General features: G+C 41.7%; 1 protein-coding gene across 1 annotated transcript in view; it reads right to left on the bottom strand.

Annotated features, from left to right (window-relative positions):
• The window catches only part of LOC135546634 (melatonin receptor type 1B-B-like), a 75,880-nt gene extending 66,501 nt beyond the window's left edge, over nt 1-9,379 (bottom strand). The window contains exon 1 of the mRNA XM_064975223.1: nt 9,151-9,379. Within this exon, the coding sequence (XP_064831295.1) occupies nt 9,151-9,379 (229 nt within the window). The remainder of the gene's footprint in view (nt 1-9,150) is intronic.
• Nucleotides 9,380-13,686: the final 4,307 nt, after the last annotated feature.

The following is a 13,686-nucleotide window of genomic DNA, read 5'->3' as shown; positions in this document are numbered from 1 at the left end:
TAGCTCTACTAATTAAATATTCAGACAGCAGGTCATGGTTATCGTGAAGAGGAGTTGTGTTGGATGGAGGGAGCTGTAAATGGCTAGGTATTTACACACACACAAACACCTCCCCAGTGCTGACACACTCAACAAGGGAGATAGATAGAGAGGGTGATAGGAAATAGGAAACCCGAGCAAGCAGACAGGGGACAGAGGGGTGGGGGGGAGAGGAAATGGACAGGAGAGAGAGAGAGAGAGAGAGAGAGAGAGAGAGAGAGAGAGAGAGAGAGAGAGAGAGAGAGAGAGAGAATCCGCTGTGCTGCCAATGTGCTCCGGCCCTGTGTGTGCGACGAGGTCTGGCTCTATTGGTGTTCTCCCGACACACTCAGGAAGAAGGCCTCTGTGCCTGGATATAATTGGCTCCTGTTCGTTAAGAGTGGGGAAAAGGAGAGCTCTGGAACGTGTTAACGAGCCAAGCATATATATGGGGTCCATGAGAGGGTCACCCACGGATCCCCCCTCATCCACACCAACTATGGGGGTCTTGGGTAGCCTAGCAATTAGAGTGTTGGGTCAGTAAACGAAAGGTTGCTGGTTTGAATACCCAAGGTCAACTATCTGTCGATTTGCCCTTGAGCAAGGCACTTAACCCTAATTTACTCTTGGGCACTGTACTACTATGTCTGACCCTGTAAAACAACACATTTCACTGCACCTATCTGGTGTACGTGGCAATAAAACCTGTTATTTGTTCTCCTATAGGTCAATACACACACAGGCGCTGATTCCTTGAAAGGATTGAAACTGAGAGAACTACGTCATAGAGTGAAATAAGAATGAGGCCTGTGTGCACAATGGTAAGTTGTCAAGTAAATATCAAGTGATCCAATTCAGAAGCAGGGAGCTGCTACCCCATGCAGGACTTTTGACCACTATCTGCTGTTGGCTCTTATTATTAGCATTTCAGTTTCTATCATGAAAACATGTCCTGTGATGTTTTAAGTGTCCTCTATTCTATTAATGCAATGTATTAGGTATTTTAAGTGGGTTTATTTATGTAAATGTAGTTTTTTCCCTAGTTTGATTTATGAGCAAGAATCAATACTCTCAAACTCACCCTAATTATTATACTGTATGCAGAGTGCACCGTGTAAGAGAACCTGTGTTCTGTCTCTACTCCGACTCTCTCAACACACATGCAGAACTCTAGCCATGGAGTCCCACAGAGAGAAAGGGAGAGGCAACAAGAGGGAGGACAGGATGGATGGAGAGATGACCCTAATGGAAACAGAGCAGAGATGCAGGCAGAGACCCAGGTGATAGGTGTACCCTTCCTACCCCAGACATCACCTGAGTCAACATCATCAGAACTCCTTCATTCAAATCAAATTCAAACAACTTTTTTTGATCCGTCTTAAGCTTAACTCCACAAGCAGCATGGGTGGTTAGACTTTTTAACAGAACAATTTCCCTTTATGATATACTGACAAAATAAAGGAAACACAAACATAAATTGTCTTAATAGGGCGTTGGGCCACCATGCAACAGTCTCACTGAAGAATGAAACGTTCATCCACGCACTCCAAATGCCAAATTTCTAAGTTGCTCCAAACGTCAAATGTTTAAGTGTTTTGGTTGCTCCTGCTACTCTGAAATTAAGGCACTCGTTGTAAAGGTAAGGCAGTCGTTCTGAAGGTAAGGCACTCGTTGTAAAGGTAAGGCACTCGTTGTAAAGGTAAGGCACTCGTTCTGAAGGTAAGGCACTCGTTCTGAAGGTAAGGCACTCGTTCTGAAGGTAAGGCACTCGTTCTGAAGGTAAGGCACTCGTTCTGAAGGTAAGGCACTCGTTCTGAAGGTAAGGCACTCGTTCTGAAGGTAAGGCACTCGTTCTGAAGGTAAGGCACTCGTTCTGAAGGTAAGGCACTCGTTCTGAAGGTAAGGCAGTCGTTCTGAAGGTAAGGCACTCGTTCTGAAGGTAAGGCACTCGTTGTAAGTTAAGGCACTAAGGCACTCGTTGTAAAGGTAAGGCACTCGTTCTGAAGGTAAGGCACTCGTTCTGAAGGTAAGGCACTCGTTCTGAAGGTAAGGCACTCGTTCTGAAGGTAAGGCACTCGTTCTGAAGGTAAGGCACTCGTTGTAAAGGTAAGGCACTCGTTGTAAAGGTAAGGCACTCGTTGTAAAGGTAAGGCACTCGTTGTAAAGGTAAGGCACTCGTTCTGAAGGTAAGGCACTCGTTCTGAAGGTAAGGCACTCGTTCTGAAGGTAAGGCACTCGTTGTAAAGGTAAGGCACTCGTTGTAAAGGTAAGGCACTCGTTCTGAAGGTAAGGCACTCGTTGTAAAGGTAAGGCACTCGTTGTAAAGGTAAGGCACTCGTTCTGAAGTTAAGGCACTCGTAAGGCACTCGTTGTAAAGGTAAGGCACTCGTTCTGAAGGTAAGGCAATCGTTCTGAAGGTAAGGCAATCGTTCTGAAGGTAAGGCACTCGTTGTAAAGGTAAGGCACTCGTTGTAAAGGTAAGGCACTCGTTGTAAAGGTAAGGCACTCGTTGTAAAGGTAAGGCACTCGTTGTAAAGGTAAGGCACTCGTTGTAAAGGTAAGGCACTCGTTGTAAAGGTAAGGCACTCGTTGTAAAGGTAAGGCACTCGTTGTAAAGGTAAGGCACACACTCTGTATCGTTCATTAAGGCACTCATTCTGGTAAGGTAAGAGTTAAGGTTAAGGGATACAGTGCCTTCAGAAAGTATTCATACACTTTGACTCATTCCACATTTTGTTGTGTTACAGCCTGAATTCAAAATGGATTCAAAAATTGTTTTGAATGTCTAACATGTTTTTAGACATTTTTGCAAATGTATTGAAAATGAAGTACAGAAATATGAATTTACATAACTATTCACACCCGAGTCCATACTTTGTAGAAGCACCTTTGGCGGCAATTACAGCTATGAGTCTTTCTGGGTAAGTCTTTAAGAGCCTTCCATACCTGAATTGTGCAAAATTTGCCCATGATTATTTTCAAAATTCTTCAAGCTTTGTCAAATTGGGTGTTGATCATTGCTAGAAAACCATTTTCAGGTATTGTCATAGACTTTCAACCAGATTTAAGTCAAAACTGTAACTCAGCCCCTCAGGAACATTCACTGTCACAATTTCGTGATAGAGATCTGTTGTTTTGTCACCTTTCACCGCAGATGTGTTCCACATCGGCAGATGAGGTGGATTGAGACACATCCAGAGCAAAACAACAGATCTCTATCTTAAACGGACAGATGTGTATTATGCTAATTAGATTTCCGGTGGGGTGCTGACATCGTCTCTAGGGGGTTAAAACAACCAACAACAACAAAAAACAGGATCAAACACGCAACCTTCTGATCCAGCATCATGGCATTACGCATTCTGAATGGTTAAGGTAAGGGATGGATAAACATTTACTGAATTGGTACCTGGAGGAAAATGGGGGGGGGGATGCTTTTCAATTTCAGTCAATGGAGGGTTTAGTATTTTTTTTTTAATCTAGTCCAGGGTATGGTCATGTCATTTGTAATTGATGAAATGTCAATATTAGGTTATATATCGATGTGCGCCCGATGCCGTTCCTCACCTCTGATTCTTCGACGGGCACACAATATCAAGTGCGACAACAGGCTATTTAGTGTGGTCTCAATCAGATGATCCATGGCCTATCGGCTATAGACTACGAAGTGCATACTTGGAGAAGCTCAGAGCAAAGTTACATTTGTAAGATAGATGTTGGGATGGTGCAAATACAACCAGGCATTACACTGCACTTGCTATTCCAACCCTGAGCCCTGCTCTGCTCTTGCTGATCAAACACGTTGTTTGTGCAGCCTATCTAATGGCTGTGCTGTGTACGCCTATGGTGGAAGTTCAGGAGAGTCAAAGGCTTCTTCCGAAAATAATTGTCGATTAATTAAGTGTAGTCCAAAAAATGTGGCGCGCGACTACCTATAGCCTATTGTAATGAAAGAGGCAGGACCAGAGGTCAACTTTGATAGCTTGCTATAATTGCTTTTATTTAAAATAATATGTTTCTTGCCCGTGATCAGAGTAAGACAACAATAAGACAGATTCGAGTAATTTACATTGTGGTGCTGAAACTTGAAGCAGCAGCCGCAGCACAATCAATCAGAAATCGACAGCTCATTGTGCGGAAAGAAGGCAAATTCGAGTAGGCATAATTAATTTCAACCATCTTCATTTTAATTAGACCTTACTAAAAACAAGAGGGCTTTGTGTTGGAGCCGATTTCTTCCTATTTGGAAATAATAGGCAGGCCTACCTGTTTGACAGACTAAATGTGGCTATAGGCTGCTATACCCATAGATTTTGTCGGTAAATTCCTTCACCCACCATGCACTCTTTGAATAGCATACCTCCGTGTCAGTTAAGTGCAGGTAAGTTAAAACCAAGACACGAATTTAGGGGGTGTGAGAGGGTATGCCATAGCCCTACCTTTTATTAAGGAAAATGGCAAAAAGCACAGGCCTTTGTTCGCTTAAGACTGTTTTTAAATGAAACTGAACCATTATATAAAGTGATCTATAATGGCGCTTTGGTCCGTGCTAGAAACAAGCTGTAAAAAAACTGGAACTACGTGACTATGACGATGTATATGGCGATATCATTGTTTCGTTTCTTTGACATTCAGAGACTGAGCTACAACCTTCTATAGCCGAGGAGACAAAACATGTACTTTGCTTGGGAAGTAATCTAATTATGTCACTATCAATTGATTAAACTATTCACTTTCTGTACAATAGAAGAGGTTTAAACCCAGAAGGCTTTTAACGAAACACTTGTGACCTCTCGTTGGGTTAAGCCGTGGAAGAAGAGTAGCCAGCCGGCTTACATTTTTCTGCGTCAGGAGGCCTATCCTGTCTGGGGTGGAAAGCTATAGGCCTAACTTTTGAAAGTACCTTGCTCCGATTCCTAACGATGTATCAGATATGTTATTTGCAAACAGGGACAGTTTCGTTGCAAACAATACACACTGATTCGGCATTGGATAAGTATGATGAGATGAACACGTAGGCCTGTCCATTCTTAGTCTGTCATTTCGGTCATTTGTGTAGTATTATATTCTTGTATTCTGCTAATATGTCAAATGTCCTAGAATTGCATGAAATGTTAATAAAACACCATTTTTTTCTCGGCAAATACGATGATACAGTACAATAGAGTCATGCAATATTTTTACTATAAAGGAGATCTTTCTACTCCTACTTTTGTCGACGGTCGTCTGCGAAAAACCACAACATTCTGGCCCCCAGCTCCGTGGGCAAAATTACTGCGTTTACATGCAATGCTTACAGGACAATGAACAGTTTCTAAAAATGCTTATAAAAAGGCTCTGGTCTTTCCAAAAAAGTGAAGGTAAACGGTAGACATGTTCCCTGCTATACACTTTATGTTTTTTTTTTCAAGGGTTCAGGAAGGGTTCGGGTAAAATATATATTTTTCATTTCAGAGGTCCGATTTTCTCCATGTAACCCTTGTTATAAATAACGTTACTTTTCTAAGGGTTAAAGTTTGGGATAGGGTTCAAACGGAAAATAAAAAGCACTCTGCACAACTGGTATCAAACACGCAACCTTGTGATCCAGAGTCATGGGATTACGCACATCCACAATCAATTATGTTTATGTGTGTGTTGTGCAGTTATTGGTGCGTGGGTAAAATCACTGGGGAAGCCAAGCCAGGAAAAAAAAGCCATATTACAACCTATGTGTTGTGATAATTGCGTTGTTTTCTCTATACACTCGGAGTTCAAATACCTTGGGACCGTGATATATAGGCCTAAAACCAAGACAATAAGAAGACACAGCGGCAGAATAAATTCAACCACACCTTTGTTTCATCGCAAAACAGAAGAGCACAAAGCATATCGCATATAACAAACAGTTAATGTTTCCGACATTTTCGGACTATAAAACAACTATTGATTTAGCGCCACATAGAGTTACCGCAAGTCGCAAAGAAACAGGGGCTGCCTCAACTATTCCAGCACCATTTCAACTTCAATATTTCGACATCATCAAATCATCTATGCTTAGTCTAATACAGTGACAACTAAAAGATACCCCAAAATAATTTTGTCCAATCAATGTAAGCTAAATATAATGTGGCTGTCCATGGTTCTGGTTTTTGTGTGCGTGCCCGCGCTCATGTGTGTGTAGTTGCATTCGTGTAAGTAGAACTAACATGTTGACTCATTCTACTTGTAGAGAAACGCCAATGCCATCCTTCTCTCTTTCATGTTAGCAAAACGTCTACAGTACACGCTTACATTTTTTGTTGCTTGCTAAATAACCTTCCTTTCATTGGCAACGTCAGCTTCCAACACTCTACTCAGCAAACTGGATGCAGTTTATCACAGTGCCATCCGTTTTGTCAATAAAGCACCTTATACCACCCACCACTGCGACCAGTATGCTCTAGTCGGCTGGCCCTCGCTACATATTAGTCGCCAGACCCACTGGCTCCAGGTCATCTACAAGTCCATGCCAGGTAAAGCTCCGCCTTATCTCAGTTCACTGGTCACGATGGCAACACCCACCCGTAGCACGCGCTCCAGCAGGTGTATCTCACTGATCATCCCTAAAGCCAACACCTCATTTGGCCACCTTTCGTTCCAGTTCTGTGCTGTCTGTGACTGGAACGAATTGCAAAAATCGCTGAAGTTGGAGACTTATCTCCCTCACCAACTTCAAACATCTGCTATCTGAGCAGCTAACCGATCGCTGCAGCTGTACATAGTCTATCGGTAAATAGCCCACCCAATTTTACCTACCTCATCCCCATAATGTTTTTATTTATTTACTTTTCTGCTCTTTTGCACACCAATATCTCTACCTGTACATGACCATCTGATCATTTATCACTCCAGTGTTAATCTGCAAAATTCTAATTATTCGCCTACCTCCTCATGCCTTTTGCACACAATGTATATAGACTCTCTTTTTTTTCTACTGTGTTATTGACTTGTTAATTGTTTACTCCATGTGTAACTCTGTGTTGTCTGTTCACACTGCTATGCTTTATCTTGGCCAGGTCGCAGTTGCAAATGAGAACTTGTTCTCAACTAGCCGACCTGGTTAAATAAAGGTGAAATAAAAAAATACAAATACAAATAAAAAGCTAGTTATTAATAAGGATCGGACCCTTCATCTCAATTTCAGCCTAAAATTACATACCCAAATCTAACTGCTTGTAGCTCAGGACCTGAAGCAGGGACATGCAATTTGAAAGGAAACACTTAAGTTTGTGTATATGTGAAATGAATGTCGGAGAATATAACACATTAGATCCGGTAAAAGATAAACAAACAAAACAACTGGCACTTTCTATTTTTATTGCATCATCTTTGAAATGCAAAAAAAGGCCATACATTGACATAGGAAGTTGGGTGTAATTTAAATGTCGTCCATAAGAGGGCAGCAGTGTGTGTGTGCACAGTTTCAGACTGATACATTCAAGAATATGAGATATCCATAATATTTTGTATCAAGTCCCTCACAAGTTTGCCCAAAAGCACGCAAGTGGCCGAATTGATCAAGTGATACATTTCCAAGTGCATAATTATAGAGAAAATACAAAGATGCTATGGTAATATATATATTTTTAATTAGCTTCCCTACATAAAAGGTACTAACTAAGATGTATGCTTAGATATGCATCGTTTTTTTTACATAGAAATAAGCATAATGATTATGGCTCTAGATTGCAGGAAAAATCTGTCCCCTCTGATTTTTAGGGTACATGACGCCCCTGGTAGATGATGCTTCTCAGCAAGAATAAAAGCAAGTGAACCAAGGACTTATAAATAACGACTGGGACTGGTGATAACGTGCTACAGAGAGACCGAGACAGATACAGGGAAACAGAGAGCGGGTACGGAAGGTCGGCCATTGGCTCCAACCTCCAACAGTCAACATCTGGACCATGCCATAGGGGAAGAAACTCCGGGATTTGAGCACTCAGTATTAGGAAAAACAGACTGGAATTAACCATGAGTATTACAACTATTCCCGGTCCCTGCTTTAAACCCCCAAACCATCACAACTAAATGTGCATTCTGTTTTCAAACATATATTCCAATATTAATCAGTAACCTAGATAACGGCTACTAGACCACTGTGAAAAAGCCAAACAAAATAGACCCATTGTATGTCACCCGTATGGGCACATCATGTGTTTGCAACAATAACACGGCTGTCGATGTGTTGGAGCGGATTTCTTGCCGCTCTGTTTGGATACCCCTGGCGGGAATCCATCATTTTTATACCGTCTTCTCTTTTGCATTTCCAGTATGGACTCGACAGGCATATGAAAAAGGTTTGCAAAACCCACACTGGAAATAAAAGTTTAGGCCCCGGTTTATGCACACAAAAACATGGCTATGTACTTATTTATTAAAATAAATACATAGCCATGTTTTTGTGTGCATATTTATTAAAATAAATAAGACAAATCTAAAAACAATATGAACAATATTGAATAAAACAAACGATTAATGCATAAACTATAGGTCTATCAACAATAAAGTAAGCTAAACAAAATAATCCCATGGGATTGCAATCTTTTACCCTCTTCATGCAATTTATGCGTACATTTTTTTTGGTAGGAATTGAGTGGCTCCATAAAATCTGAGAACTGCCTGCAGAATCCTCACAAGTGGCTGATGAATGACTGACAAAGCATTCCCATAGGTTATTAAAACACATTACAGGCAATAGGATATAACATTTTCCCATAACAAAAAGTGATTAAAAATCAAATCGTCAACATTCGATACAATCTTAATTTTATATGTGCATAAAGTTAACTAAATCCTTCAGCATAGGAGGAATATATTCACTATTTTCAGCAGTCTCATTCATATGTGGAGTCTTGCGTGTAGGCTTATTGGTGTGAATGAGATCGCTCAGGGATTCAGATAACGCACGAGAACGAAATTGTATTTTCAGAATCTCTCCTTATAATTGCATTTAGAATATATCTATTGCATTGACTGATATGTCAAAGTCATGCCAAATCGTTAAACAATATTAAGGTATAACTACTGGTGTCATCTTCCTCCGTCTCTCTCGCGAGTGAACACACACACACACATACAAAGAGACACAAACAATCTTTATCCCCTTACCCGCATTTCTAAGTTTCCGGTTCCTAAGCACTGAAATGATAACCAGCAAATTGCCCAAGACATCCACCACCGTGGTGAAGATCAGCACGCTGGCCAGTACCGTGATAGCCCATGCGGGACGCGTCCCCGGCCGCGTGTCCAGAACCGTGCGGTTCCTGGAGAACGAAACATTCTCTGGCATGTCGAAAACCTTAGGGCTGCCAACGTATGTCCTCCCTGTCCGAGTCATTCAAACACCGCTGTCCTGGCAAAACAGTGACATGTTGTTGCGAAAGTAGACTTGTAGTCTATTTGACAGCTGAATATGTTTAACGTCGCGGTGGGCGCTTGGTTTCGACAGTCTGTGATGCACACTGTTTCTCAACTTGCTCAGAGTGAGCCGCGCCGTCATCGAGTTGTTTATAACTGTGCCCGCTCTGGCCAGCTGGCCCTAATATCCCCTATCGATCAGATACATGAGAAGTCTCGTGGGTGCTCAGTGCCGTCATTCTGGCATACATTTGCATATCCAGTCCAGCTGTTATCCCAGTGTGAACGCGCCTATCGCTTTCTCTCAACCCTCTTCTCTCTTCTATGCTGGTCGGACCGAACCTTGCCTGCTGTGCTGTGAGCTGCTCTATCTTACCTCTGGCAAAGTCTGGCTGCGATCTGAATGATTTGTTTTAAAAGCTGCTCGGAATTGCGAATCCACCGCGCAATCAGACACGATAGCGAGAGCCAGACGGTAGGCTTGTATTCAGAAGGAGGATATATCCGAGAGGCGGATTCATCAACTCGTGCTTCGAAACCGAGCTCAGTAATGCTTTTCATGAGTATTGTTTAGCTCAGGCGCGGTGACAATCCATTCTTTGATTGGTTTGATTCTGTTTATTAATTATAAGGAGATTTCTGTCTGTCTGCGCTACGCCTTCTGGAAACAATGTTGGATTACATTGAATTGACTATCATTCGACAACAGATGCCTGCTCCGTCCAACCTCTTCACTACAAAACGTGTGAAGTTGCATGAAGAGGAGACTGGCTAGCACCACCGGGAGCGAATTGCATATGAGGGACCGGAATGTGTCCGACCCAACTGGACAAAAACTGGTTGAATCAACGTTGTTTCCACGTCATTTCAATCAAAAAATGTAATATGATGTTGAAACAACATGGGAAACTGATTTAATTCGCAAAAAGTTATCTACATGAGGCAATTTCGTATTTTGTCAATGACATTGTGACTTTTATGTTGATTTTACGTTAGTTGACAACTCAACCAAATGTAATTCAAAACTAGATGTTGAACAGACTTCTATACCCAGTGGGTATTGTGCACCTCCTCTCTGTGCTTCTGGGGAGCACCATCTCCTATAATATGAGCTCCCTCAACCAGTTCCAGCATGCTATATTATCACCCCCACAGTTATATATATATACAGTACCAGTCAAACATTTGGACACACCTACTCATTCAAGGGCTTTACTTTATTTAAAAAAAAATTCTACACTGTAGAATAATAGTAAAGACATCTCAACTAAGGAATAATAAAAATGGAATAATTTACTAACCAAAAAAGTCTTAAACAAATCTAAATATATTTTATATTTGAGATTCTTCAAAGTAGCCACCCTTTGCCTTGATGACAGCTTTGAACAGTCTTGGCATTCTCTCAACCAGCTTCACCTGGAATGCTTTTCAAACTGTCATGAAGGAGTTCCCACATATGCTGAGCACTTGTTGACTGCTTTTCCTTCACTCTGCTGTCCAACTCACCCCAAACAATCTCAATTGGGTTGCGGTTGGATGATTGTTGAGGCCAGGTCATCTGATGCAGCACTTCATCACTCTCCTTGGTCAAATAGTCCTTACACAGCCTGGAGGTATTTTTGGGGTCATTGTCCTGTTGAAAAACAAATGATAGATAGTCCCACTAACCACAAACCAGATGGGATGGCATATAGCTACAGAATGCTGTGGTAGCCATTCTGGTTAAGTGTGCCTTGAATTCCAAATAAATCAAAGACAGTGTCACCTCCTCCATGCTTCACGGTGGGAACCACACATTCAGAGATAATCCATTCACCTACTCTGCCTCTCACAAAGACATAGCGGTTGGAACCAAAAATCTCAAATTTGGACTCATCAGACCAAAGGACAGATTTCCACGGGTCTAATGCTCATTGCTTGTGTTTCTTGGCCCAAGCAAGTCTCTTCTTAATATTGGTGTCCTTTAGTAGTGGTTTCTTTGCAACAATTCAACCATGAAGGCCTGATTCACACCACAGGAATGGAACACACAGAGTTACCTCTGTTAGCCTCAGAAATTGCAGCCCAAATAAATGCTTCACAGAGTTCAAGTAACAGCCACATCTCAACATCAACTGTTCAGAGGAGACGGCAAAGGGTGGCTACTTTGAAGAATCTCTAATATGAAATAAAGTTTGATTTGTTTATCACTTTTTTGGTTACTACGTGATTCCATATGTGTTATTTCATAGTTTTGATGTCTTCACTATTATTCTACAATGTAGAAAATAGTACAAACATTTGACTGGTACTGAATATGAAAGAGACAGAGTCAGAGACGGAGACAGAGAGAGAGGCAGAGAGAGAGACACCGAGAGAGAATTTGTGCGAGGATAACTGCAGATAGCACAAGATGAAGCTTAATTTCTCACCCAAGAGACTCACAGGCCCACAGCATTTGTCACACACTCACAGGTTAAAGTCTCCGTTATCTCAGTTTGAACACCATTGGAGGCAAACGAGGGCAAAGATTATGCTTCTCTCACAACATCAATTTAGCGTTATCAGGGCGTGAAAACGAACTGGCACGCCTCGACTATCCTGTAGCGGCCTATCACAGCTAACATAGTACGCGCTCAGAGTAGAGGCTGACATAAGCACTGCAATAATGTCATCTGGGCAGTCGAAAGCATGCTTGCAGACTAGAACCCCGGGTCCTTGATTGGGACAGAGAGGACAAGTCAGAAATGGGAACCACATCACTGCTAACTTAGCTTCCATATCCGCTTGTTAAGCTAGCTCAACATGATAAACATGAGCACATTTCCCGCTCGCATTTTACCCAAACTTGTGATTCGTTGGGAGAGTTGTCTATCTGAAGAGGACCCTCCCCAGAGAAATGTATTTCTCCTTTCGAAATGTCCAACATGACATCCTCCCCAGACTTTGTGCTGTTGCCTAGATTATGATGCTCCCCAGGTCTAGGATATAAGAGACTATATATTGTTCCATACTGATTTTAAAGGAACAAATTAATTTGGAGAAAAGGTTGAAGAGTCACAACACCATTGTTTACAAGCTACAGCCCTCACACCATGACGACACTTCATTTTAGAACCAGGATACTTGACATCCTTTCAGGCCTTCCCACAAGTTATAGCCTAGCTGATCCTCACCAAATTAAACTTCAACGTCTGGAATTCTACAGGGTTCTTTTCCATTTCTCCTATATGGTGGATATAAAGTGTTTCTCATCTCACCACTGGCTGCCCTGCTGTGTGTTTCTGAATTATCAGCAGGGTCACATGGTATATACGTGAGTTTGCTGTCTAGGGACACAAAGAGGTGAGCTAGTTTGACTGTGCTGGAAGACGGGTCATACAGAGGCTGTACATTTCTTTGGTTATTTACCAGGGCGCCTTCTTCCACCCACTTTCCCGCCTTACTTCAGCCTCAAGGGAGCATGAAGCCTTGCGCCATGTGTTTACATTCTCTGTAGGTCTATTTTTTCTTAGGAGCGTTAAGTAAGCCTAGACTACATCAACGAACTGTTGGATGAATCATATGTAAAAGGTTGTAGATTTTAAGGTAGGTGTCATGTTCTGACCATAGTTCTTTTGTGTTTTCTTTGTTTTAGTGTTGGTCAGGACGTGAGCTGAATGGGCATTCTATGTTGTGTGTCTAGTTTTCCTGTTTCTATGTTTGGCCTGATATGGTTCTCAATCAGAGGCAGGTGTTAGTCATTGTCTCTGTTTGGGAACCATATTTAGGTAGCCTGTTTTTTTTGTTGGGTTTTGTGGGTGGTTGTCTTCGGTCGATGCACCAGATAGGACTGTTTCTGTTTTTCCACATTTGTTGTTTTGTATTTTGTAGTGTTCACGTTTATTGTCTTTATTAAACATGTTGAACACTAACCACACTGTGCTTTGGTCTGATCCTTCGTCCACAGAAGAAAGCCGTTACAGTAGGGATCATCAACTACAGTGCCTTGCGAAAGTATTCGGCCCCCTTGAACTTTGCGACCTTTTGCCACATTTCAGGCTTCAAACATAAAGATATAAAACTGTATTTTTTTGTGAAGAATCAACAACAAGTGGGCACAATCATGAAGTGGAACGACATTTATTGGATATTTCAAACTTTTTTAACAAATCAAAAACGTAAAAATTGGGCGTGCAAAATTATTCAGCACCCTTAAGTTAATACTTTGCTGTGATTACAGCTGTAAGTCGCTTGGGGTATGTCTCTATCAGTTTTGCACATCGAGAGACTGAAATTTTTTCACATTCCTCCTTGCAAAACAGCTCG

This window comes from Oncorhynchus masou, chromosome 9, assembly GCF_036934945.1.
Source record: "Oncorhynchus masou masou isolate Uvic2021 chromosome 9, UVic_Omas_1.1, whole genome shotgun sequence".
NCBI classification, from domain to species: domain Eukaryota; kingdom Metazoa; phylum Chordata; class Actinopteri; order Salmoniformes; family Salmonidae; genus Oncorhynchus; species Oncorhynchus masou.
The sequence above is the reverse complement of the archived record's forward strand: the minus strand, read 5'-3'. Positions and strand labels throughout refer to the sequence as shown.